We start from the raw sequence: 24,126 nt of genomic DNA, 5'->3' as shown, positions 1-24,126 counted from the left end.
GACCCACCTCACGATTACTTCGCTGACTACTCGCCGGGATCGGCAAGACATGTGCCGTTGGCCCTTTGCTACTTGTGTGAAATGGACATTGAATTCGCCTATCATACAGTTCGGTACCCAGGAGGGACCTCGGAGCCACCAGATGAAGACAGCGACAGAGTATTTGTATTTATCACTGCCACCTGCCTCCTGCTCATTGCTACCAGAAATTCGCTCTAATAACGTTCAGATGACTATCGTTTCGCGTGGAACCGGCCAGGAACGTACTTGTCCCCAGCCGTGAAAACCCGTGCTCCACTCCTACTCCTGTGTCGACTTGAATTCCCAACGCTGGTTCTCGGTACCCTCGGCGAATGGGACACCGAGCTCGAACAGCTTGACGGCGACGTCCCTGAAGTCCTTGAAGAAAGCATCGTTGTCCTTGGCGTACTTCTGCACATACTCCATGAACTTCTTGTCCTGCACAAGGGCCATGTCGGCAGGAAGCATCATAATCGACTTGGTGTCCTTGTCGACAAACTGGCGGGGGCCATCCCACTTCTTGTACTCCCACTTGGTGTTGACCAGGAAGTTGTAATAGTCGTTTGTCAGCACCGTGGGAGAGAAGGTCCAGGGCCCGTCGAAGCCGCTGCGGTCGGTGTGGCACCGGCCAAGGGCGTGTGCACCGGAGAGAGCAACGATCTCCTGGTCGTTGAAGCCCATCCGGTAGAAGATGTTTCGGAGGTGGTCCTGTGTCTTGGAGCCATCAGGGAGACGACCGTCAGGAGTGCAAGCGGCGATGTCCTTGTCGGAACGACCAGGCCGATAAGGAATCTTGGGGCCCAGCATCTCTTGGATGGAGCACACTCCAGCCAAGATCCAGAGGTCGGAATAGGTGATCCAGGGGAACTTGGCTGTGGATGTTTGTTAGTCACCCTAGAGGAAAACCGTCAAAGAACAGGGAAAACTCACCTTTCACAGGCTCCAGGAAGTCCCTGGCGTGCTTCAGACCAGCATTCGCTCCGTGGTCGCCCTCGGGAGCGAACCTCATGGTGGCTCCGTTGCTGCCACCAGTGCCGGTTTCCTTATCATAGGTACCGCTCGCATGCCACGCCAAATCGCACGAGAACTGGGCCATACGACCCATCATCGTAGTCGTCTTTCTCTTCGAGCCTCGAGGCTATCTCATTGTACACCTTCTGATAATCCTCCTTGGTGGGGTTGAAGACCTTGGGCGTGGCAGGGGCGCTGTTCTGGCTCCAGAAGTAATATCCGGCGCCACCAGCTGCGGCGGCACCGGCAGCCCAGAGGAGGGGGTTGGACGAGGACTTTGGGGGCTCAGAAGAGTAGAAGCGACGGCCGCTCTGGCGGAACGTGCGTGGAACTGCTGTTGCGAAGGTGCTCCGAGTTGTGGTCCGCACCGCCGTGCGGGCGAATTGGCGGGTTGTGGAAGCCATCTGTTTGGTTGTGAAGAGGAATTGTTAGCTATGGTGATGAGGCTTCCAATGCGATCGGGGCAAACAAAACGTCGAACGGCAAGAGCAGCAACAGCTTACCTTGACGTAGTGCAGTCTGGGGGATTGGGGCTTGCTTAAAAACAACAGAGGGACAGGAACTCAGGTTTCCAAGAGTTGGGGCAAGAAGGAAAGAGTCATACACCAAAGCCCGAGGGTATCTCGGAGAAGATAAATCAGAGACAGCGTGTGGATACCTAGGTATGTACCGTATCTACGCACCTACCTGGTAGCCCTGGGTTCCCAGAGTGGGCAGGGGCGGGTGGCCGAAGCCACGCTTCCTCCTCCCTGCTTCTTGTCTCTCCGAAGGGCGAGCTACTTCCCATTCCAGGCCCGGATCTGCCCAGACGAGAGCGTCAGACCTCGGGCCATGGCTGCCGGGCAGAGTAATAGAGCAGGTGCCATTGGCCACGGTCATTGTGTAAGACGTAGAATGGGCCCACCGAACCCGGGCCCTGAGTCGGACCCCTGGGGTTCCAGGAGACCAGAGGGCCTTGTCTGATGGGTAAAAAGTGGACGCTCCCGCACGGGGGCTGCAGGACGGGCAGACGGATGGGTCAAGCCGTCCGAAACGTCAGGAGGAGATACGTAACGGTCGCTGGGGGAACTCTACAAGTGATGGCATTGCTCCTCGGATGCTACATGCTTGACTTGACTGTTTGCTGCACCCTGCCGGGCCGCAAAGTCGGTTCGACAAACAGCAATTGCTTTGGCTCCAAAACCGTACTAAACCGCCGAAAACCGCCGAGAAGGGAAGAGAGAGGATTTGCAAGGGTTTTACCATGTGCCACTGTACCGATGTACCTGTTTGTCCTGTGGCAACGGCGTGTCACTTGACTACGTGTAGAGTGCTGGCGCCGCGGAACCCAAGGAAACGTGGAAAGACGCGGCCTGGCGACGCGCCGATCTCGGTTGACATGCTTGGTAATCGACATCCTCGGCTGCGCAAATAAATTTTATAGAACTAATCCAGCCAAGGATGCACTTCTTGCCTATCTCCTTGGCCAGGCAGGCATGCTGGATGACACAAGAATACGCTATGTTCTTCTGTGTTGTTATTTTCAGGTATTTGGAATCATTCACGCAAGAGTTTTCATCACCGGCGTCACCTTACATCGCCGACCAAATCCCGTCCGTCCAACCGTCTTACAACAAGCTTCGAGCGACTCAGCCGACTGCATTCCGCAGCCTTACATAGCTCTTATCCCTGGTATAATTGAGAGCCCGCATTACAACTCCCTTCCCCAGGCAGATTTTGTGTTCCAGGCAACCAGGCAGGGAGGCAACGATTGTGGAGCTTATCAAAGGGATGCCCCATCACACAGCATGGAATCCTGGCCTGCAGCACAAGTATCCAAATTGGTGTGCAGTCAGACTTGATGGCCCGGATTTGCTTTTATCTAGTGTTGCATCACGTGGTGAGCACGAGCAATACTGGGAAGCATGGCATATATTATTTAATCGTTTGACTTCTCCATGCCTCCCCTTAGTCCCACGCTCCACCGATAAAAAGATATTGCATAGTGCACCGACCTATACTTTGACAAGCAAGTAAAGCTCACCTACATCCAACTCAGCCCCAAGAGAACCCTTAGTGTACAGGACAGAGCGCCGTGAATGCAGTAGCTCTTTTGATCTTTTTTCGTCGTCGGAATAGAAAATCTCAAAGATATTTGGAAAGGCGGAAATGGGTATCGGACTCAGTGGAAATCAGCGGGGCCATTCGCTTTGGGGTCCGCGTCGACATGAAGTTCGTAAAAGCTGAAGTAGTGAGCCTCAGCCTTCTGCTGTGTGGCCTCGTCAAGTTCGCCCAAGGGCACGCCGTTGTCCTTGGCTGCAAACTTGTCCTTGGAGATGGACAGAGGGCTACAAAACCGCGTTGTTAGTTTCTTATTCACGTTCAAGCGTGCAAAGACCACCAGACTTACCCGAACATCTCGCGATCGATCAGCAGGAATTTCTTCATGGAATCCTCGCCGCCGCGCTGCTGAAGGTAGTTCAAATACTTTCCGCACAGGTGCTTCTTCGTAGCCACGGACATGCGACTCCGTGCTCGCATTTCGTCAATGACGTGTTCGATGCGCTTGCCATGCTCCGCTTCCAGCTCCGTGTTGGTCGGCTGTTCGAGCTCAAAGTCCAGCCACTTGCTCCAGAACTCCCGGCTGTCAGAGTACCACTGCACATTCGAACGGAAGACGGTCCGCGCCTCCTCGACAGACCCCTTCACCTTCCACAGGAGCAAGGCCCATTGCGTGACAAGGGCAGCCTTGGTGTAGAGGTCAACCCCTGGAGAGTCGATCTGCGCCTTGTACACATCAATGGCCGCATCGAGACCGCTTTGTCGCCTCTGCAGGTTGGCCCATGAGATGATCGCCTCAACACAGTTTGGTATCTTCATCAGGATAGCCTCGTGGACGGCGCGGGCCACATCGATACGCCCGCACGTTTCCTCGAAATAGGCAAACTGCAGCCTGATGCCAGGTCTGCTAATTGGCACGTACAAGGTAACTGCGCGGAGGAAGATGTTGCGGACCTCTTCGTCCTTGTTGGGCTGCGCCTGCATCCATCGCGCATATCGGAACCAGAACTCGTCGTAAAAAGCGCATGTGACCAAGCACCTCTCGTACAGCGCGGTGACCCTGGGGAGGTCACCTTCGGCCTCCTCAAAATCCAGGTACTTGCGCCAATTTGCAAGCTGGGAGTGGTCCAGCTCCGTGACATGAAAGTACGGCCGCTTGATTTCCGACTCATACGTCCAACGCTTTGTCGTCTCGGATTGAGTTGTTTGGAAGACGTCATAGAACGTGGCATCGACCTTTGCCCTTATGTCGCGTTCGATCTCGAGTTCCGACTTGACCACACCGAATGGGGCAGCCTCAGCGTCGACCTCGGCTCGGAACCGAGTCAGAACCTCCGGCTCGACCACTTCTTCCAGGGGCCTGGAGTGCGACAGCGTTCGGAATCTCTCGTAGTACCGCGCATACTGGTGCATGGGTATGTGGATGACACGCTTGAGGATCGCGTAGATCTTATCGTGGGCCTCTTGCCGCTCCTCGTACTCGATATACTTATCCCAGAAGGGATGTGCCAGGAAATCGAGTCCCACGTAGGTCGCAGCCCGCTCGAAGAGTCTATCACAGGTCAGTGGGCGTGGACCGGTAGGGCAGGGGGGAGGATCAGGTGGGGAGGAATGGACAGGACTGCAAATACAAGAAGGGATTGATGTGGCAACAGTAAACCCTTCTCCCGACTAATCGAACAACAGCTCAACGTCTTTGCGACGGGGGAAGCGTGGGGGAAGTTCAGAGCGAATCATGGTGATGATGTGTGGCTGTGAAAACAACAGTGCCTGGTAGATTCTGTGAGACGCGATCCCAGCGATAAGTGGTGGCTCTTGGTATTTCTCACCGGAGCCCGACGATACGGTCAATGACATCTTATCTCGGTGGGATCCGCTGGTTTGCGACGACTCGCTAATTGGTGGACGCGTCGATGGCTGGAAGGTTATGGGGAAGGAAAGCAGCCATGTGAACTTACTCTCTCACGAGATGCGCGACATGAGTGGTCTCCATCTTGAAGGAGCAATAGTCGGTCCAGAGGTCGACCGAGTTGGTGATACTGGCGCAGCCTCGCTCGTAGACCATCTCCGCCGATTCTGGGCCCGAGATGTTGAACTCGAGGTCGGCGTACTTCTTCCAGTACCCGAACAGGAGAGGGAACTTGATGAGGAATCGGTCGTACGCATCGCGCAGTGTTGCTAGGGCCTGGGGGCTGGAGTTTCTATTGAGACCGCCTTCGAGGCTTTCGCACGCGCGCACCAGTTTCTCCCAAGCCTCGAAGCTGTCGGGGTCGGCTTCCTGTTGAGGACGCGCAAGGTTAGTACAGCCAATGGAGCATTGGTCAGTGCTGGATGGCTTCTGATGGCTTGCGACTTACGACTTCGGTATTGAGCTTTCGAATCTCGGCGTTCTCCTCGTCAGAGCCTCCATAGCTTGTGAAGTCACCCATCCTGGTGTGTGGTGCTGTGTAGGAAGGCTGCGCTGGAAGATGTGAATGAAGTGCTATTGGGTGTTCCGATGGCAATATTTACTGCCATGTGCCTTGGATAGGCTGATGGATGCGCGGGAATTGTGCAGGGCGCAAGGGGCTGCTGATGGTTCCGGCCAGAGAAAAGGGGGTTGGGGGGAAGGCGGAATGCAGAAAGCAGAAAGCGGCAAGCTTGAAGAGCTGGGAAGATGCGCCTGCGAGTTGAGGAGTTTGCGCCGGGCGGCCCTTGTTCCTAGCCGGTGCTACTGCACATCATGCCTGCCAATTTCGCCGTGTTTGATTGGCTTGGTGGCTGCTTACCTAACCGGCCAAACCACTCGAAAACTCTACCAGCAATTTTGCAATGCTGCCTTTTCCTCTCCTCCTACAATCATGAGCTTGTGATGATTTACACAAAACAAACATGATAGGAAGAGGATGAATACCGCCAAAGGCGTGCATGATCTCACTTATCGTATAAAATCTGAAGCTCACCTATTCATCATTTCGTTTGATTCCCCAGCATACTTGGTGCATACAGACTGCTTTCTGACTCTTTGAAACCCAACACTGACGACGGCACACAAAAACACCCTTTTGGCAAGATAGGAGTGGAATTGGTTTTAATCAAGTCATCGCCGCAAGCAGAACCACTCTTGATATAACTCTACTTATGGTGAAACTACCGCTGAGGTCTGAGGACACCATAATCACACCCTGATAGAGCGGTCTTTTCCTGGGTGGCCCCATGACAGCATATTGTTCGGGTGCTAGAAATAGTTTCGTGCTACAAATTTGTATGAGCATGTGCAGGATCGGAACAGAATTCTAGCTACGCTGCTAGGTTTGCTGCCATGGGTGCCGTGTATGAAGTTACCCCGGGAGCCCTTTTCGAAGGTCAGCACTGAAAGCGTGATTCCCATAATGCTGCTGGGGAAAGGCGGTCCTCTCTGTATAACTCTCTTGGAGATGATGCGGTACTTCTCATAGACAAAGCACACAACCTGGCCATACCCTTGATGATGCACTTGGAAGGCAGGACACGAATTCAGAGTCATATTATGTATATACCCAGGACACTGGAGGACATTGGCGATTGTTGAGCCGCACCTGTGGCCCCTCTGTGCAGACTGCCCCTGTCCTCGGAACAGGCTCCACAGGGCTGAACAGCGCTTGGTTCTGGCGTCATAGCTAGTCCAATCCGCCGTCGGGCAGTCAGGCAGTTTGGGCAGTCCTGCCAATGAGCGCCAACAAGTGGCGATTGGTGATTGACTGCCTGTCAGAAGCTCGGGATGTGCATCTGCAATCTGCATCTGCAACTTCGTTAGCGCCCCTTGTAGCTGACACCGTCACTGCTCTGAGATTTTCATGTCTAGCCTACCAAACCAGCGTGCAATGCTCGCCTGTTCCTCTGACCCCCCGTTACCCAAACCCAATTCGACCCCTGACCTCCCTCGCCGTGCCCTCCTCTGACCACGGCGCTCAGTTCTGGCAGGACATGTGGCATCCCCCCGGCGTAACGTAACCTGTCCGTCTCGAAGACTGGCGACGGCATCCAGCTGAAAGCACTCCCGACCGCTGACCGGGCATGGATCCCAACTATCCCAACTCGGCCCTCTGGAGCGGCCAGGCGCCGTCCCCTGAGAAGTCGAGCCAGCTCCTGATCCGCGAATACCCTCACCGGGCCATTGCCATTGTCTCCAACGACCACGCCCTCATCTTCCGCCACAGCCCGACCACCAGCGAGTCCATCGCCAATGGCTCTCTCTCCTCCATTCCTTCTGCTCGGCCCCGCGCCGGCACAGGCATGAGCGCAACCGATAGCTTTGCCTCAAAGTGCATGGTCGAGTTCACCCAGGTCACCAGGAACACCCTCAGCGATTACCGACCCCTGACACCGCGGCCGATTTACGGGACACTTGGGCTGATATCCGTCGGCCGAGATGTCTTCCTCTGTGTCATCACACACGCCTCGCGAGTATCGACATTGCGCCCCGGAGAGACCATCGAACGCATCCTGGCCGTCGAGTTCTATGGCCTCAACACCTCCGAGTACGACGATGTGTTCTCCGCCATCGATCCATACGAGCTTGAAATGTCGGACGCCGCAGCCACGTACGGGCAGCCACTCAACAGGAGGGAAGGCGTTGAACACCCCTGCGTGGATGTACAGAAGCTCTTGAGCAATGGGAGCTTTTACTACAGCACCGATTTCGACCTGACGAACCGGCTGCAGGACAGGCCTGCGGACGCGAATACCTTCGACATTGACAACTTCGACGAGGGGTTCCTCTGGAATTCGTACATGATCAGCCCTCTTGTGCAGTTTCGGTCGCGGCTGATGCCACACGAAAGGGAGACGCTCGACGCATCACGGATATTGACTTCGGCCATACGGGGGTTTTGTTTGACAATGAACATCCCTCAATTAGTGGCACCCCTGAAGCCCGCAAGGTCGGGCATGCCGTCCTATTTAACTATAATATCACGCCTTTCATGTCGACGAGCTGGAACCCGCTTCAACTCGAGAGGCATAGACGACGATGGCAATGTGGCCAATTTTGTAGAGACAGAGACAATCTACTGGAGCCCCTCAGGTGTCTTGTTCTCATACGCGCAGGTTCGCGGCTCCGTGCCTGTGTTCTGGGAGCAGGCTGCTGGGCTTTTGCCAGGCCAGCAGAAGATCAGCATAACGAGATCCCCTGATGGCACCCAGCCGGCTTTCAATAAGCATTTCCAGGACCTCGAGCACAATTACGGCGCCGTCCATGTCGTCAATCTGCTAAGCGAGTCGAAGCCCGGCGAGGTCGAACTGAGCCAGCTCTATCGCAATGGCATACTACACTGCCCTTTGAGTCGCGCGGGTGAAAAGCATTCGAATGAGCACGCGCTCCTGAGGGGGACGGAATACGACTTCCACGCTGAAACCAAAGGGCCGACGGGCTATGAGGCCGCTAGGGGAATACGCCGGTACATTGAGGGCTCAGCAGAAGGCTTTGCCTACTATCTCGCAGAGGAGACAGATAGCCCTGGTGAGACTGTGAATGGCACGGCGCACATCAACCGGCGTTATGTGGTTGTGCTCCAACAGGAAGGCGTCTTCAGGACAAATTGCCTTGACTGCCTGGACCGCACGAATCTGATCCAAACCCTCGTGTCGCAAATGGCTGTTGAGTCGTTCCTTGGCCATCGTGAAGAATATGCTTCCTCGGACTTTTGGATGAGGCACTCGAGCCTGTGGGCTGACAATGGCGACGCTCTATCACGGATTTACGCTGGCACCGGAGCTCTGAAATCCTCCTTTACCCGTCATGGAAAGATGTCTCTGGCCGGCGCCATTGCTGACGCACGGAAGTCAGCAACCAGGTTATACATCAACAATTTCACTGACAAGCAAAGGCAAAACACCATTGACATGCTACTGGGCAGGCTCGTGGGCCAGCAACCAGTCTCACTTTACGACCCCATCAATGACTACGTCAACGCCGAGCTCAACAAGCGCAGTGCACAGTTCTCATCCACGGAGAACATCAGAATGTTAGTCGTGGTTGTTCTCATGCTTATGGCGATATACTGACCGGCCACAGCTTGGTTGGCACATTTAACCTCAATGGACGTACCCACGGCATTGACGAGGACCTGTCTGCGTGGCTGTGCCCCGAAGAGATCGGGGATACACAACCTGAGATTATTGTAGTTGGATTTCAAGAGATTGTTGAGCTGAGCCCGCAACAAATCATGAATAGCGACCCAACTAGGAAACAACTATGGGAGCAAGCCGTGCGGGCGACTCTGAACACCCGAGCCCAAGAAATCGGCGGCGAGAAATACGTGGTCTTGCGGAGTGGACAGCTTGTCGGCGCGGCGTTGTGCATCTTCGTGAGACAATCCGTCCTTGCCAACATCAAAAACGTCGAGGGCTCTGTGAAGAAGACAGGAATGTCTGGCATGGCTGGCAACAAAGGTGCAGTGGCTATCAGGCTAGATTATGCCAACACTCAGATATGTTTTGTCACTGCACATTTGGCGGCCGGCTTCGCCAACTACGATGAGAGGAACAAGGACTATGCCACGATCAGCAACGGATTACGCTTCCAACGAAATAGGAGCATTGACGATCACGGTAAGGCGGGCAGCTCGGCCAGGATGGAGATCAAATGGCTAACAAGGGCGAATAGATACTGTCATCTGGCTTGGTGATTTCAATTATCGAGTCGGACTAGGTTGGGAGAGAGCCATGGAGCTGGTACAAAAGCGTGACTTGGAGAGGTTATACGAAAATGACCAGCTGAACCTACAAATGGTGGCTGGTCTATCATTTCCCTTCTACTCAGAAGCGAGGATCACCTTCATGCCTACATACAAATTCGACATTGGAACGGATACGTATGACTCCTCTGAGAAAGCTCGCATCCCGGCCTGGACAGACCGCATCCTGCGCAAGGGCCCCAACCTCCGGCAGCTGGCATACAATTGTGCACCACTCAGATTCTCAGACCACAGGCCTGTCTATGCCCTCTTCGACTGCACCGTGAGCATCGTGGACGAGCCGCACCGAGACAGGATCAGCCGTGATATCTACCTACGACGGAAGGCAGAGGTGGGGGATGCCACAGCAAACGTCAATACCGAGGACACAGAAGATGAGGACCTGATTGGCTACGACGCTATAGAACCTGGACTGCCTCCAGCCAGTTCTGATCGCCAGAAATGGTGGTTGGACTATGGCAAACTGGCTCAGTCCTCAATCGCGCCTCCAAGAGGCTTGGACGGATCGACCTCAACGATTCTAAATCCCAATCGACAACCCAATCCGTTTGCCCCGTCAGACGAGCCCGACTGGGTCACAGTTCCGCGGGCAGATTCGAGGCTATCATCCTTCTCCAGTATGTCTACGTCGCCCTATGAACATATCAATCATTCTACCTTACTGGCCTCTTCTGTTTCAAGCACCCCTCCACAAAGGAAACTGCCACCTCCTTACGACCCATCAGCTCTGCCTGCCAGAGTAGGAAGACTGGCCCTGAATGAAGAACAAAACACACTACAATTCAAAAAGCTAGACACACCGCCAGCACCGCCACCAGCTAGAAAACCATTGACGCAGACACCATCTTTCCCTCCGCCGCCCAATCAGACTCCTGTCCCCGGTATCATCAATCAAGCGAGGAAACAGGCACCGATTCCACCGCCGCCCCGGTCAGCTTCCACGGTCTCTGCATCGTCTCAGAAGACGGCCAAGGGCCCGCCGCCGGTCGCCAGGAAGCCAGCGCACCTGCTTTCCACCTCGCCAACTGGGCCAGATCTAGAAACGTCGCCTTCTACTGAGTCCAAAGCCAAACCCATACCGCCTCGACGGCCCTCAAGCAGCGTGCAAAACGTGTCCCGCGCAGCCATACGCGACAGCCTGCATCGCACTGCGTCCGCAAGAGAGTCTTACAATCGCAATCATGAGCAGCCGCCTCCGCCTCCGCCTCGTAGGGCAGGTACTTCTTCCGCAGCGTCGGGCGCCCCTGGCTGGGCTCCGCCTGGCGCTGTAGGCCTAGTTGGGCTGTCTAAGGAGGGTCGCCCGACACTGCCGACTAGGAAGCCGGTACCGGGCACAATCTCCCCGACCAGCTCATCAGGTCGGTCAGCCCCTATACCTGCTCCAAAGAAGCCTGGCTTGAATGCCAGGAGTCCTGTGGTGGATCTGCTAGGCGACGACGGAGCCGCTGTTGGGGGCTGGGAAGCCCTGAAGCCTTCTTAGTGGGGGTGGAAAGGGTTGACCGTGCACACAGTAGCGAACCACGATGGGTGCAAGGACGGTATCATCGGTCCAAAGTCGTTCTGCACCTAGGAGACCTCAGTAGGGATATTTGAAGGGTCAAGAAGAGCTCCGCCTCTTAAATTGAGGAGCACAATGAGCTTTGACCTAGGCATTGATTCAAGTGTAAACGCTGGCATCACTAGATGTAGATAATACAATAACAGGCCCCTTAATCAGGGTGCTAGACAAGGTCAGAGACAGGCCCTCAAGCCAGAGCATCATGAAGGGCCCGGGCTGCCTGAGTGGCTTGTGGACATTGTTGGGACTGACTGTGGAGAGAGGGAAGTACAAGACGTACGGCCCAGAATCAGGGTCATGAATAGAAGCTTCAAGTACCCACTATCAGACTTGAGTTGTCTAATAATAGTATGATGCACTTGGGAATACAGGTAGCATAAGAAACGAAGTGAAGCTCGCCCTCGAGGTCCGTTTTTAAGTATGTTGAACAGGGGTGCCCTGTCGCGTTTTTTATCTTATCACCGATCTGATCTCGGAGCCAAAAAAGTTTCCCAAACTACTGGTAAAGCGCCTCCGTTCGCTCTTGAACATTTACACCAATTATAGTCCAAAATGGCGCCAACGAGACCGTCGAAGAAGGCAAAAGCCAAGAACCGAAGCCACCCCAAAAAGTCGACACCAGCATCCACGAAACCAGCAAAACAGCTCCTCGCCGAAGCGACCGCACTCCTCGAGCAGGGCGATGCGCCGGGCGCAGTAACCACCGCGCGACAGGCCCTCGACGCGGCCCTCGAGAACGACGACACGCGCGCGTGCGCGGCACACATGCTGCTGGGCGAGATCAACGTAGAACTAGGCGAGATCGACACAGCGAGGGGACACTTCCTCGACGCCGCGCGGCTGGACGAGGACGGCTCGCTGGCCGAGGAGCTGGGCGGCGGGCCGGAGAAGTTCAACTGGCTGGCGCAGCTGTCGGAGGAGGGCGGTGCCGACTCGGTGCGGTGGTTCGAGCGGGCTGCGGCGTGCCTGCGGGCGCAGATCCAGGCGCTCGACGACGCGGCGGCCGAGGCGCGGCGGAAGGGCAGCGCGCGGGGCACGGCGGAGCGGGAGATAGAGGCGGCGGCCACGGAGAAGAAGCACAAGCTGTCCGAGACGCTGTGCGCCGTCGCCGAGGTGTACATGACGGACCTGTCGTGGGAGGAGGACGCGGAGGCGCGGTGCGAGGCGCTCATCACCGAGGCCACGATGCTGGCGCCCGAGCTGCCCGATGCGTGGCAGACGGTCGCGAACGTGAGGGTCAGCCAGAGCAGGACGGACGATGCGGTGGCGGCGCTGGAGAGGAGCATGGCGCTGTGGACGGACTTGGAGCCCGAGGACCCCGGGGTGCCTCCGTTCCCGTCCAGGGTAAGCCTCACCAGGCTGTTGATTGAGTGCGACTTGCAACAAAAAGCGGTGGACGTGTGCGAGAGGCTGGTGTTGGACGACGACGGAAGTGTGGAGGCCTGGTATCTAGGAGGGATGGCACATTACACTCTGGGCGAGAAGGACAAATCGGAAGCGAGCGACACAAGGAACGGTGACAATACCTCAGAAGCAAAGGATGGCTGGAAGAAGGAGTGGGTCAGAGCGCGGCAGTGGTTGTCACAATGTCTGCTATTATTCGAGGCTCAAGAGTACGAGGACGAGAGGCTGGGAGAGCACGCCAAGGAGTTGCTCTCTACGGTCAACGCAGAGGTGGGTGATCTCCCGGACGAGGAGGATGAAGATGAAGACGGTGCTGGCTGGGAGGATGTGGATGAAGACGGCGACGAAGATCACGAGATGGACCAATCTTGACCGGCAATGTCACACCGGAAGATTCAGGGCAGATGAATATCAACGAACCGCACTTATCAGACCTCCGTGGCTGAAGGGCAGCGCCTCATAGACGCTGTCACTGGTCCGTCAGATGCTGAGAGTCTACTGAGCCAACTTGTCTGGGAGACTTTAATGACCAATATTCCTGAGGAGCTCTTCACTGGGAGGACATCAATACATCCATCTTCCCGCTCCAACAACCATTCCCATGATATACAGAATACTCGTGGAAGATGTCACAGTAAATGATGTAGATAAACTATTCTTGCACAAAGCTCCATCATACCAAGAACTGATTGCCTTTCCGTGAAAGGACCCGGCGCTCTCTCGAGACCTTATTGCCCAGCTGGTGATAAATCGTCCTGGTAAAATGTCAACATCATCATAGTTGTGCTGTTCTCTTGCGAGACGGTGGCATTTCAATGTCAAAATTCTGATGCAACGGATCTAAGACTGTGATAGCTGGGACGGAGAGGTCTGTCAGTGTCGAGCATCCCAGCTCGTTTGAAGGGTGATTGACACCATCGTATTGTGGCTCTTATGTGTAGGTTTCTTCTGTCACCATCATTCGGAGGAGCAATGGCTGAGGTCTTGGGGGTTCAACCAAGCGCAAACCGTTTGCGTGTTGCAGGACTACATAAAAAGTTCAGGCTCCAGCCGAGAATCGAATGCTGAACTCCTGAACGTCAGTTGAAGGCATCACCAACCTCGTCGCCCAGTGCGAAGTCAGTCCAGCATAAAAGCCCAAAAAATGATACGCCCTGCCAACTTGTGTGCTACAGCGCGGCCCCCTTTCGAGTCGTGCCTATTTATTTTCAGTGTGATCAACCTAGGGCCAGGTACGGTTGGCACTGTGTATGGAGATCATTGGATTTAAGCACAGTTTCTTCATATGCTGTCAGCGGTGTTACCACTCGACCAACTTGCCCCTCGCTGTACTACCTCACTCGGTTGAGAATGGGAGATTCGGCCAGACTATAAGCTTGGATGAAAGTCGAGTGGCCCCCAGTGAATGCCGGTGCCCTGCTGCTGGAGTTGAGGTCACCAAAGACGACACCAAGGGTCACAGGCGCCACCCCCCTCCCCTTCCAACGTGAGTCCCTTGCCCTCGGCTCCTGTCAGAGCACCAAAAACCAATCTCGATCCGACAGCCTCGACAGCCTCGTGCCATACGATTAGCCGTCCAGAGACCGTCCATGACAGCCCTTCGAATACCCAACCAATCCCTGGTCGATGTGCCCGTAAGGGCAACGGATACGTAGACAAGCCAGCTTCCATTGATCACTCAAGTACACATGCGCATGAGAGCGCGAAAGCAAGCCGGAGCAACTTCTCTGGTACAGGCAGCACCATAGGGGATTGAACAGTGGGAATCGCAGTACTCACTGATTGTGTCATTTTCATCTCATGAAGCTGATACTTTGAGCTTCGCCAGATCCTCTGCTGGCGCGTCATCATCTCCATCATCTATCTCCTCACCCTTCGCGAGACCGCTCTCCCAGAGCTGCCTGCCCGTCATCCTGGCGGGTTCTTTTATCTTGGCCTTCTTCATCTCGGCTAATCTTTCCTCTTCCTCCTTCTGCCTCTGCTCCTCCATCTCCTTTAAGAAGCCCTCCCTCCAGCTAAGGAATGACTCCCTCGTCACTGCAGTTCCTTGGAACTTCTCATTTTCCTTCCTCTCCGCCTCCAGGGCCGCCTCCTCATGCGCCTTCAGTTGGTCCTCTCGCGCTTTTATGGCCACCTGCTCAGCCTCCTCCTTCACTGTCGTGACGAGTGTGAACACCATGGCCATTCCCAGGTTCTCTTCGATCACTGGCTCAAGGCTCTTGAGAAGGTCGTCCTTGGCATCTGCGATGTTGAACAGAGGGTGTTTGTTCTCGCCATCCTCCGCGGAGAGGTCGAGGTGCGGGGCCTTGTCCGGGTACTCCTCTGGATAGCGCACTGTGAGCGCTATCACGGGCTGCTCGTTTTCTTCGTCATCGGGTATGTCGAGGGTAATCTTTATTCGGTATTCTGAATCGGAAATGTCTAGGAGACGATGTCAGCGCATGTGCACCCGCGGCATGTACAGACATGTAAATGTCACCTGTGATTTCATCTGGGAAGATCGAGTCAAGCACCTCGCGCTCCTCTATTTGCTCTTCGCGGCCCATCTTGTGTTCTGACTTCAAGAAAAAGGGAGTAAGCAGATTGTGGCGCGTCAAATTGATTGCACTCAAACCTTGCGAGGACGTGGTTGAAGAGTCGAGGCTGAATTGACGTACGGTACGGTACGTACCTAGGTTGCGGGGTACTGGGCCCGTCACACCGGCGCAGAAAAGAGATAAGATAAGAGCTCACCGCCCAAAAGTAATGAACAGGGTCTCTCGGCAGAATCCGATCTCCCTACTATCTAGAAAATTTCGCCCGATCTCAGATCCCCCCATCCAGTCCATCCACTGAGACCACTCACACCGGCACGCAACAATGGCAACAAAAAGCGCAAAAGCTGGCGACAAACGCAAGGCGGCCGAGGCCCCGGAGAAGAAAGTTAAGAAGTTCGAAGTGAAGAAAGAAGGACCTAACTCGACAAGGAAGCTTTTCAAAAACGAGGATGCCTCGGACGACAGCAGCGACGACGACTTGTCCGATGGAGATGATGGTGGTGCCGAGCTTCCTGCAAAGAAGAAGGCGAAGCAGGCCAAAGGATCAGAGAAACCTGGAAGCAACGACGTGACAGACAAGAAGCACGAGCGAAGTAGGCCCTATCTTGACGCTTTGGCTTGCACCTTTGCGGTTCTAATGAATTCATGTCAGGTGGCGAAACGTCGAGAGAATCGCACATCAAACAGAAACAGCTGGCCAAGGAGCGGAAGGCTGCACGCCCTCTCGCCGACGAGCTGCAGAGGGCCAAGAAGATCTGGGAGCGCCTGCGACGAAAGTCCCATGTGCCAAAGGAAGAGAGGCAGCAATTGGTTGACGAATTATTCGAAATCATAACTGGCCGTGTCAAGGACTTCGTTCTCAAGCATGACGCCGTGCGTGCTGTCCAGACTGCCCTCAAATACGCGAAGACGGAACAGCGCAAAACGATTACGCAAGAGCTTCAGGGAACCTATGCCCAGCTGGCCGAGAGCAGATATGCCAAGTTCCTCATTGGCAAGATGCTGGTCCAGAACGATCCAGAAATCCGGGACATGATCATTCCTGAATTCTACGGCAAGGTCAGGAAGCTCATCAACCACCCTGAGGCTGGCTGGATCCTCGACGACATCTACCGTGGTGTTGCGACCAAGGAGCAGAAAGCAACCATACTGCGTGAGTGGTATGGTCCTGAATTCTCGCTTTTCAGGAAGGACGGCGACAAGACCGAAACCGCCGAATTGACCCAGATCCTGGAGGAGAATCCTGAAAAACGCGGACCTATCATCAAGCATCTCTTGGGTATGATCGACCAGCTGGTCCAGAAAAAGATGAACGGCTTCACCATGCTTCACGACGCTATGTTGCAGTGCTTCTTGAACCTGAAGGCCGGCAGTGAGGAACAGACAGAATTTGTGCAGAAGATCAAGGACGACGAATCAGGAGACCTCCTGAAGAATATGGCTTTCACAAAATCCGGTTCAAGACTCGCCTGTCTTCTCCTCGCTCACGGAAACGCCAAGGACAGGAAGCAGTATCTTAGGCTCTACAAGGACACCTACGAAGCCATGGCTGGCGATCAGTTCGGGCACCGGATTATACTCACAGCCTACGATGTGGTAGACGACACTGTGCTCACGTCCAAGACGATATTTCCCGAGGTTCTGGGCAAGAATGAGGAGAAACATAACGTCATCTTTGGCGCCAACGATCTCAATGCGAGGATCACCCTTCTCTACCCGTTCGAGGGCACCTCCAAGGCATTGTTTCCTTTGAGTCATCAGGGAGACCTGGACATCCTGAATGAGATCCACGAGATCCGGCAGTCCACCAGCAAAAAGGATGCCGAGGTACGGCGCAAGGAGTTGGTCACTGCAATGTCCCCAGCTTTGTTAGAAGCTGTCGCGACGTCCGCCAAAGACCTTGTGTCGACCTCATTCGGCAGCCAGTTTGTGGCAGATGTGCTACTAGGCGCAGTTGGAAACAAGACCTCGGCCTTGCAGGCAGTCGCTGAGGCAGCAGCAGGAGATCCGTCAGCGTCAGAAGACACCGAAGAGATCTATTCTTCAGCATACCCTCATCCAGCGCAGACGGCTTGGGCGGAAAGGATGTACAAGACGCTAATCCAGGGTGGGCGTTTTGACAAAGCAACCAAGAGCATCAAGCTGGTAGAGCCACCTCTGGACTTCGCAAACATCCTCTACCCCGTCATCAAGGATCACATGGTGGCCTGGTCCACCGGGCGAAGCTCCTTCGTTATCGTGGCCCTGCTGGAATCAGAGAGCTTCTCCCAGAAGGAGAAGATCAGAAAGGTACTCAAGAAGAACAGGGCGGAGCTCGAAAAAGCAGCAACCACTCCTGTAATCAAACCTGATGCGGGGAATGATGCCGAGAAACAAGGAGCAGGCAAGCAAAAGAAGGGTCGACAAGGGAAGAAGCCGCCAGCAGCTGGAAACTCGGGGTCAAGGATACTGCTCGAGAAGCTGTGAAACTTTATCGATATAAATCCAGAGCGGCGGCCGCATATGCAGGGGTAGTTGGCAGGAAATCATATACTAAAGCGGCCTCCATCCCAACTACCGTGAGGACACGCATGAACGGGAACCGGCCGAGAGAGTGCGGGAATTGACGAACCACCGAGCTTCTGACTCGGGGCGGCTCGTCACACTGGTTCGAAAACTGACCCCGCGATGTAACCGTGACGGCAAGGCATTCCGAGAAAGGGATGGGTTGAGGCTGAAGGTTGGGGCATGGTTCACCCATGTTCGATCTGGCTAGATCAGATCTTGACAGCCCGCGGAGGGGATCGCGGGGACCGGGGGGGGGGGACAGACAGGCAGACAGGGCCCTGGGGGAATGAAACCACGACATGCGTATCATCCAGCCGGCAGCGAACCGTGGAACTGGGGGCAGATCACGAATCCAATTGGCTGCTCGGCTGAATAGAGGACTCGTGATAATACCCTTTTTGAGAGTGTCAGTCGCGAGCTAGTCTCCCTGTCACCGGCATGAGCCTAAACATACTTCCAAAATGAGATCTCTGGGGAACAGGCCCGCACCCGTGCCAGATCTCGTGTGCCAGATCTCGTGCATCTGCGGGTGACATGATTTGAGATGGGTGACTGACGTGTAGGCCAAGCTCGGTTTTTGATGGCTCGGATTATCCGCTCTCGAAACATGTGAGCTTCAGCAAATACACCGCCGTTCCGAACCGAAGGGACCGACAGGACGTCTACCAAAGATTCAACCCCAGTCGAATGTCGTCTGATCAAGGATGGGCTGCCAAAAAGGCCACAGAGGGGTCCAGAGCATCGTGTTGAGCCTCCCGGTTGAAGTGCGCGGCATGACGCCTAGGGAAGAAGATTGGTCCCTCTGGTGGACGCCTCCCTCTGATATCCAAGCCCTTTCGTCTCTACTATGAGGCAGCCGGGCTTTGAATTGATCTTCGTTCTGACCCGTGGATGAACCTGTCTTGGGATTCTCCTCAATTGGGCGAGCATCTGATATCTGTCGTTTCGTCACTTCTTCTTTGGGACCGCGTCGCGATTCTTCATGACTGATTGCATGTCATCGTCACGCTTCTTTGGGAGGTCCCTTGCACCGCCCTCTCTGCTCCAACACCTCAACCTCGAGCTGTTCGTGTCGTCCCTTATAAGACTCGTCCACCATCACGCACCTTCCCATCTTCGCCGCCAAGAACCTCACCTCGTCGCAATCCAAGCAGCACACGTCGACAATGGGTCCGTCCTTGCTTCTTCCTCGCAGGTTGCCAATTGCGTGCCCTTCCGAAAACCGGCCGGGGTTTTCAACGTCATCCAACGCGCCCGTGGTAACACCAGAGCCAACAGCACGCCCATTCTCCACGAACGCCGCGTCCTTCACAAATTTGTCGACTTCTCGGACAGTCACTGTCATCGTCCCCACGACACATCTACCCTCACCGACAACAACTACCGCCACCATCTCAACCATCTTCTCCCTGCCTCCTTCCTCATCGCCAAGCTCGTCATCACCATCTTCATCTTCCTCCTCCTCAACCAAGCAAATCAACCCAGTTGGGCTCATAGTCGGTCTCACCGTCGGCTTCACAGTCCTCGCCCTCATGATGGCCCTCGTTATCTTCCTGCTCTGGCGGCGCCGACAGTCACAGGACGTCGGGGACGAAGAGCCCATCCTCCCGATGAGAAGCCTGAGAGCTACGGCGTTCTACCTGCCGCGGAAACAACAACCCAACTCCCTCGTCCTGGCGTCGCCCAACACCGACAAGCCAACACCACCGGCCCCGACGTCCTCGCGGCCGTGGCGCGAGTCATTCGCCGAGGCGGGCCTCTCAGATAAGGCGCCCAGTCCCCGCGCCACCAACACGGCTGCGCCAGCTCCGACGGTATGGCGGCACGCCCGCGAGGCTGCGCTGAGCCGCGCGCTGGGGAATTCGACTGAGGTTAGGGGCGGGACGTCAGGAGAGCCCGCGGCAGCTGGGGCAACACAACAGGGCGCTCAGCCGAACAGCAGGTCGGCGTCGCCCGTGGAGTCGATCTTCGACGTCTCCCAGAGGCGGACGACGGCGGAGATAGACGCCTCGTGGGCCATATTTAGGGAAGGGCCTGCGGCGTTCCACGGGCTCTCTGCGCCACCTCGGAGTCGCGATGGCTCACGGCCTGGCTCGAATAGTAACCAAGGGGGATGAGCAGCACGTGGCTGATGTATGTGGAGAACAAGACTGGAGGGAGTGACAAGCCCTTAATCACACATTGTGGTGACTACTAGATTGGGCGTTAAGCATTGGCTGGAGTAAAGGTGTTGTGGCAGGGAGTGTGACTTGCTGAGGAAAGGGCGAGGCCCAAATGTCTGCTATAACGTTCCTCTTTGGGAACTGCAGGCTCGTGCAGGCGTTGGATTCGATACCAGGGAAAACGGACAGGGCAACCAAGATACCTAATCGAGCCATTGAGCCGTATCTCTTCAGGGTTGCTGCCAAGTGCGATTAACAAAAAGAATTATACCCACACTCCATGAACAATTAAACAGTGACTGGTTGAAACGAGAGACACCCGGAGTCAGTCGCACAAGACTGGTATTAGTGAACGGTGGTCTAAAGGACACATCATTTTTGGAATTGAAGCAACTTGCGCAGGGCAGGGTGAATATTGCCGGATCGCATAAGCGACTATGAATGCCAGTCAGCACGCATCTGAGTTGTTAATGTCGCGATAAATTCTTTTTGGCGATGCTCTGGGATACTGATCGAGGGTCCATTTTGGTCTTTTCCCGTCTCCGCCTCGTCTCGGGGTATAGAACATAACAGGAAGAGAAAATTCAGGAGAAAAAACAAGTGCAAATGATTTGATCCACCCTCACCTATGACGCCGGCCAATGCTTCAAATTCAAGCAGAGCTCGCTGTCAATCAGTCTAGCTGCTCTTTTGTCCCCTTACCGTAACCGTAGCCTTTTTTTTTTTTTTTTTTTTTTTTTTTTTTTCCCACTCTTGTCTCTAGATTGCCAATTCCTTCGGCCACCTTTCCCACGCGTTGCCCTACCTTGCTGAATTCTGTCCGACAGCGGTTCCATCCTACCTGCGAGGTCGCTTTTCGTCACGTCGTGGTCTCCCATGTTTCAGGCCGTGGTGTGCCTTCATCTAGCCCCTAGAAGCGATACCAGATATCGTCGCAAGCGTAGTCGCACGTAAGCCCGCCTGCCCGCTCACCCTTGTAGCTTAGCCATCTGGTCGAGCAGGTCTTGGAGGACATCGTCGTCGATCTTGTTCGCGATGGACGGGATCAGGGTCTTGGCCTCCTCAGCGCTGTCGCAACAGAGCGAACCTAGATAGTGAAAGGCGCATCAGCACACGTGTTCCCTCGCCAGAATTGCCCCCCTGCGACGCCCGTGAATCAAAAGCCGGTCATCTCCATACCGATCTGCGCCCGCTCGAACTTGTTCAGGTTCTTGTGCGAGCTGAGCAGGCGCTCGACAGCCTCGACGTTCTCCTTCTGCTTGAAGCGCGCAAAGGCGTCGAGGTAGTCGACGGTCTGGGCGAGGATCTCGGTCTCCTGGAAGCCCTTGCGGTCGTTGCGCCGCTTCGCGACGAGCGCGTTGATGACGAGCGACGCCTCGGACAGCGTCAGCGTGTCGACGTCCTGGAACTCGCCGAGGATCACGTCCGTGCTGACGTCCTCGTCGCCCGGGGGCAGGGGCTTGGGTCGCGACGTCTGCTGGCGGCGGGGTCGGGCGTGCTGGTCCATGGCGGCGGTCAGGTTGCGCGCGAGGGTTTTCGATCGGTGTGGAGTGGGAAAGGGAGTACAGGTCGGTGGATGGGAGGGGGTGGAGACCCTCGGTGCCCGAGAGGTGGGAGGATGTGTCACTCAGGACAGCGGTAACTTGATTGCTAATGCTAAATCTGGCGATGGAAGGCTTGTGAGGTATCGTCTACTGGTTCAGCGTGGCCGCATTTGGCTTGTTGATGGGTGTCTTTGATTCGCGATTGGGGAAACAAGAGCAGGGTGGAAAATAGGAACTTGAGGCTCAGAGCCAGAGCGGGAGGCCATTTTAGCGTGCTTTCAGTGAATGCCAGGTACCCAGCGAGAGGTACCTCGCCTGGAGTCTTACCCCGTGGAAACACAGTACGATAAGCACTTGCATTGTCTCAACACTGGCACCTTCTCTCTCATCTTCCGACTATTTGTTCTCATATGAGTACACAGTGACATACACAAGTGTTCAGGGGCACCCTTTTTTCTTCGACTTGTGAATATCCCCCTCAAGAGAGCAGTCGAGATCCCAGTTTTAGGAAACCAGCTGTCCCCCTTTCGTGAGCCAGCTGTCCAGAAGCCTCCTTCACATGCTCAGGGTTGGCTGGGGACCCGTTCGCCGAATATGTGAGCATCTCATAAACGGATTCTGCTCTTGCCCACTAACTGAGGACGTTTCCAGGACCGTCTTTGCACTCATGATCATCAACAAGGCAGGTGGCCTCATCTTCAACCGGACATTCCAAGAGGGCGGGCTGAACCAGCTCAGCTCAAACGACTACCTGGTCATAGCAGGAACCTTCCACGGGTATGAGGACTGGACCTCGTGACTACACCGGGAAACCCTCACTGACAGTGCGCGCGTCCTAGTGTCCACGCCATCACATCCCGCCTCAACCCCGTCAAGCAGCCCCCGCTGCCTCCGTCTGCAAACGGGATCCCCACCCGGCCAGAGCCTCCGTCTGGGCTCGAGGTCATGGAGACGGAGAACTTCCGCCTACAGTGCTTCAACACCATGACGGGCACCAAGTTCCTCTTGTACACTGACAACACCCAGGCGAACGTGGATGTGACCACGAGGCGGATCTACGAGCTGTATTCCGACTACGTCATGAAGAACCCTTTCTACCAGCTGGAGATGCCCATTCGCTGTGAGATGTTTGACCGGAAACTGAACTCCTATATCAGAGAGATCAACAACCGGTAAGGCCCGGGAAGTTGTCAGGCTAGAGTGGAGGCGGCGAATGCGATGGGAGACGGCGTTGGTGGAGTTTATGATGTGCGGCATTACAGTGCTTTGGCATCAAGTCAAATTTGAGCTAGAATACCCTTGAAGAAATTGATTCTCATTCATGTCTACTCTTGTACATCGTGTCGTAACGACACTGTGCCACCAGGCACAGACGAGGATCCATTTGCCAGCTAATTCGCTGCTGTCTACGTCTCGTGTCGGTCGGCCCATGATCTAAGCGCCCGTTCTCTAAGCAAGTCCAAATCTGATGACAGAGGCGGATCAAGAGGTGTCCATCTTATCGCCACTCTTGTCTCCGTCCTTCTTCTCGTCCTTGGAACCTGAGCCACTCCCGCTTCCACTCGGCTCGCCATTCTTGTCCAGAAGGGGCTTTGATGACTCGTCCTCCTCTTTCACCGAGTCCAGCGATGCCTTCTGCGCCGCATCGGCCTCCTCTCGTGCTTGCCTGTCTCTCCGGGCCTGCTCCTCCTCCATAGACATACGCAGCGCAAGCGCCAGTTCGGGATCGTTGTTGGGGTCAAAGCCGAACTCCCCGAAGTCACCGCCGCCTTCGCCGCTAGCTCCGGCACCACCTGCAGCACCCTCTCCGTGCATTATGGGCGAGCTGACAAGCTGGTCACTGAGAAGACCGGTGCCTGCAGGGATGGTGACGAGGTGGGAGCCCTCGCCGGACTTTACGTGCTCGTTGAACTTGGTAAGCTTCTCGTGTGTCTCACTGCCCTCCAGCTCGCCGAACAAGACGAAGTCAACCGAGGTGTTGACCTTCTTGAGCTTTTTGGCCAGGGTCGTGAGGGTCTTCTCCGAGTCTTTGGTGGGCGAGCAGACGAAGGCGACGATGCGCTGCCGTTGGGTCTTGTTTTGTCGGTGCTTCAGTGCGAGCTGTGGTTCATTGGGGTTAGTTCATCTTCCTCGAGAGCCTCACTAGAGCTGGAGTGGGGTCAAGTAGGTAGCACATACACTTGCGACTTGAATACCCGTTGCTAGGTTGGCCTCCCCGCCGATCTTCTTCTGCGTCCTGTGCAGACCCTCGAGGATGCGGCCTTGCTCCGTGGTCAATGTGCTGAGCACCTCTGGGCCCTTGCCACCCATGCTCATGAGGCCGACCGAGGACTCCGGGTTGCTCGTCGTGATGGACTGGAAGAGGATATTAACGGCGTCCCGTTGCGCACCGAACCGGTTGGGGGCATAGTCTCCGTTGCGACTGCTTTCGCTGTTGTCGACAACGATCATGACCGCTTCGAGAACCATCTTGACTATGTGTCCGGCGAGAGATCACCGCCGAGGACTGGGGATGGGTGAGGTTGGTAGTTGAGAGTCTCTCAGTGGCAAGGCGTCTGGAAATGGGGTCGAAAGTCGATGATGGAC

General features: G+C 55.3%; 10 protein-coding genes across 10 annotated transcripts; 5 read left to right on the top strand and 5 right to left on the bottom strand.

Annotated features, from left to right (window-relative positions):
• Nucleotides 1–300: 300 nt before the first annotated feature.
• Nucleotides 301–1,436, bottom strand: INS49_008208 (uncharacterized protein; the record flags this gene model as incomplete). Its single annotated transcript, XM_043168953.1, has 3 exons — nucleotides 301–893; nucleotides 952–974; nucleotides 1,078–1,436. The coding sequence occupies 3 exons, from the start codon at nucleotides 1,434–1,436 to the stop codon at nucleotides 301–303; spliced, it is 975 nt and encodes a 324-aa protein (XP_043026633.1).
• A 1,757-nt stretch (nucleotides 1,437–3,193) lies between these two features.
• Nucleotides 3,194–5,501, bottom strand: INS49_008207 (uncharacterized protein; the record flags this gene model as incomplete). Its single annotated transcript, XM_043168952.1, has 4 exons — nucleotides 3,194–3,359; nucleotides 3,422–4,624; nucleotides 5,031–5,350; nucleotides 5,430–5,501. The coding sequence occupies 4 exons, from the start codon at nucleotides 5,499–5,501 to the stop codon at nucleotides 3,194–3,196; spliced, it is 1,761 nt and encodes a 586-aa protein (XP_043026632.1).
• A 1,606-nt stretch (nucleotides 5,502–7,107) lies between these two features.
• Nucleotides 7,108–11,268, top strand: INS49_008206 (uncharacterized protein; the record flags this gene model as incomplete). The annotated part of the gene is made up of 3 exons (XM_043168951.1): nucleotides 7,108–9,056; nucleotides 9,107–9,642; nucleotides 9,698–11,268. 3 exons carry the CDS (start codon nucleotides 7,108–7,110, stop codon nucleotides 11,266–11,268), a joined length of 4,056 nt encoding a protein of 1,351 aa, XP_043026631.1.
• A 630-nt stretch (nucleotides 11,269–11,898) lies between these two features.
• On the top strand, nucleotides 11,899–13,122 carry INS49_008205 (uncharacterized protein; the record flags this gene model as incomplete). Its single annotated transcript, XM_043168950.1, has 1 exon — nucleotides 11,899–13,122. One exon carries the CDS (start codon nucleotides 11,899–11,901, stop codon nucleotides 13,120–13,122), a length of 1,224 nt encoding a protein of 407 aa, XP_043026630.1.
• A 1,426-nt stretch (nucleotides 13,123–14,548) lies between these two features.
• INS49_008204 (uncharacterized protein) lies at nucleotides 14,549–15,296 on the bottom strand (the record flags this gene model as incomplete). The annotated part of the gene is made up of 2 exons (XM_043168949.1): nucleotides 14,549–15,171; nucleotides 15,230–15,296. The coding sequence occupies 2 exons, from the start codon at nucleotides 15,294–15,296 to the stop codon at nucleotides 14,549–14,551; spliced, it is 690 nt and encodes a 229-aa protein (XP_043026629.1).
• A 313-nt stretch (nucleotides 15,297–15,609) lies between these two features.
• INS49_008203 (uncharacterized protein) lies at nucleotides 15,610–17,753 on the top strand (the record flags this gene model as incomplete). Its single annotated transcript, XM_043168948.1, has 2 exons — nucleotides 15,610–15,918; nucleotides 15,981–17,753. 2 exons carry the CDS (start codon nucleotides 15,610–15,612, stop codon nucleotides 17,751–17,753), a joined length of 2,082 nt encoding a protein of 693 aa, XP_043026628.1.
• Nucleotides 17,754–19,000: 1,247 nt separating this feature from the next.
• On the top strand, nucleotides 19,001–19,951 carry INS49_008202 (uncharacterized protein; the record flags this gene model as incomplete). The annotated part of the gene is made up of 1 exon (XM_043168947.1): nucleotides 19,001–19,951. The coding sequence occupies one exon, from the start codon at nucleotides 19,001–19,003 to the stop codon at nucleotides 19,949–19,951; it is 951 nt and encodes a 316-aa protein (XP_043026627.1).
• Nucleotides 19,952–20,964: 1,013 nt separating this feature from the next.
• Nucleotides 20,965–21,503, bottom strand: INS49_008201 (uncharacterized protein; the record flags this gene model as incomplete). The annotated part of the gene is made up of 2 exons (XM_043168946.1): nucleotides 20,965–21,083; nucleotides 21,176–21,503. 2 exons carry the CDS (start codon nucleotides 21,501–21,503, stop codon nucleotides 20,965–20,967), a joined length of 447 nt encoding a protein of 148 aa, XP_043026626.1.
• Nucleotides 21,504–22,099: 596 nt separating this feature from the next.
• On the top strand, nucleotides 22,100–22,716 carry INS49_008200 (uncharacterized protein; the record flags this gene model as incomplete). The annotated part of the gene is made up of 2 exons (XM_043168945.1): nucleotides 22,100–22,317; nucleotides 22,380–22,716. The coding sequence occupies 2 exons, from the start codon at nucleotides 22,100–22,102 to the stop codon at nucleotides 22,714–22,716; spliced, it is 555 nt and encodes a 184-aa protein (XP_043026625.1).
• A 306-nt stretch (nucleotides 22,717–23,022) lies between these two features.
• On the bottom strand, nucleotides 23,023–24,009 carry INS49_008199 (uncharacterized protein; the record flags this gene model as incomplete). The annotated part of the gene is made up of 2 exons (XM_043168944.1): nucleotides 23,023–23,640; nucleotides 23,719–24,009. The coding sequence occupies 2 exons, from the start codon at nucleotides 24,007–24,009 to the stop codon at nucleotides 23,023–23,025; spliced, it is 909 nt and encodes a 302-aa protein (XP_043026624.1).
• Between the last annotated feature and the right edge of the window lie 117 nt (nucleotides 24,010–24,126).

Source organism: Diaporthe citri, assembly GCF_014595645.1.
Source record: "Diaporthe citri strain NFHF-8-4 chromosome Unknown scaffold_3, whole genome shotgun sequence".
NCBI lineage: Eukaryota > Fungi > Ascomycota > Sordariomycetes > Diaporthales > Diaporthaceae > Diaporthe > Diaporthe citri.
This window is presented reverse-complemented; position numbering and strand designations above follow the sequence as displayed.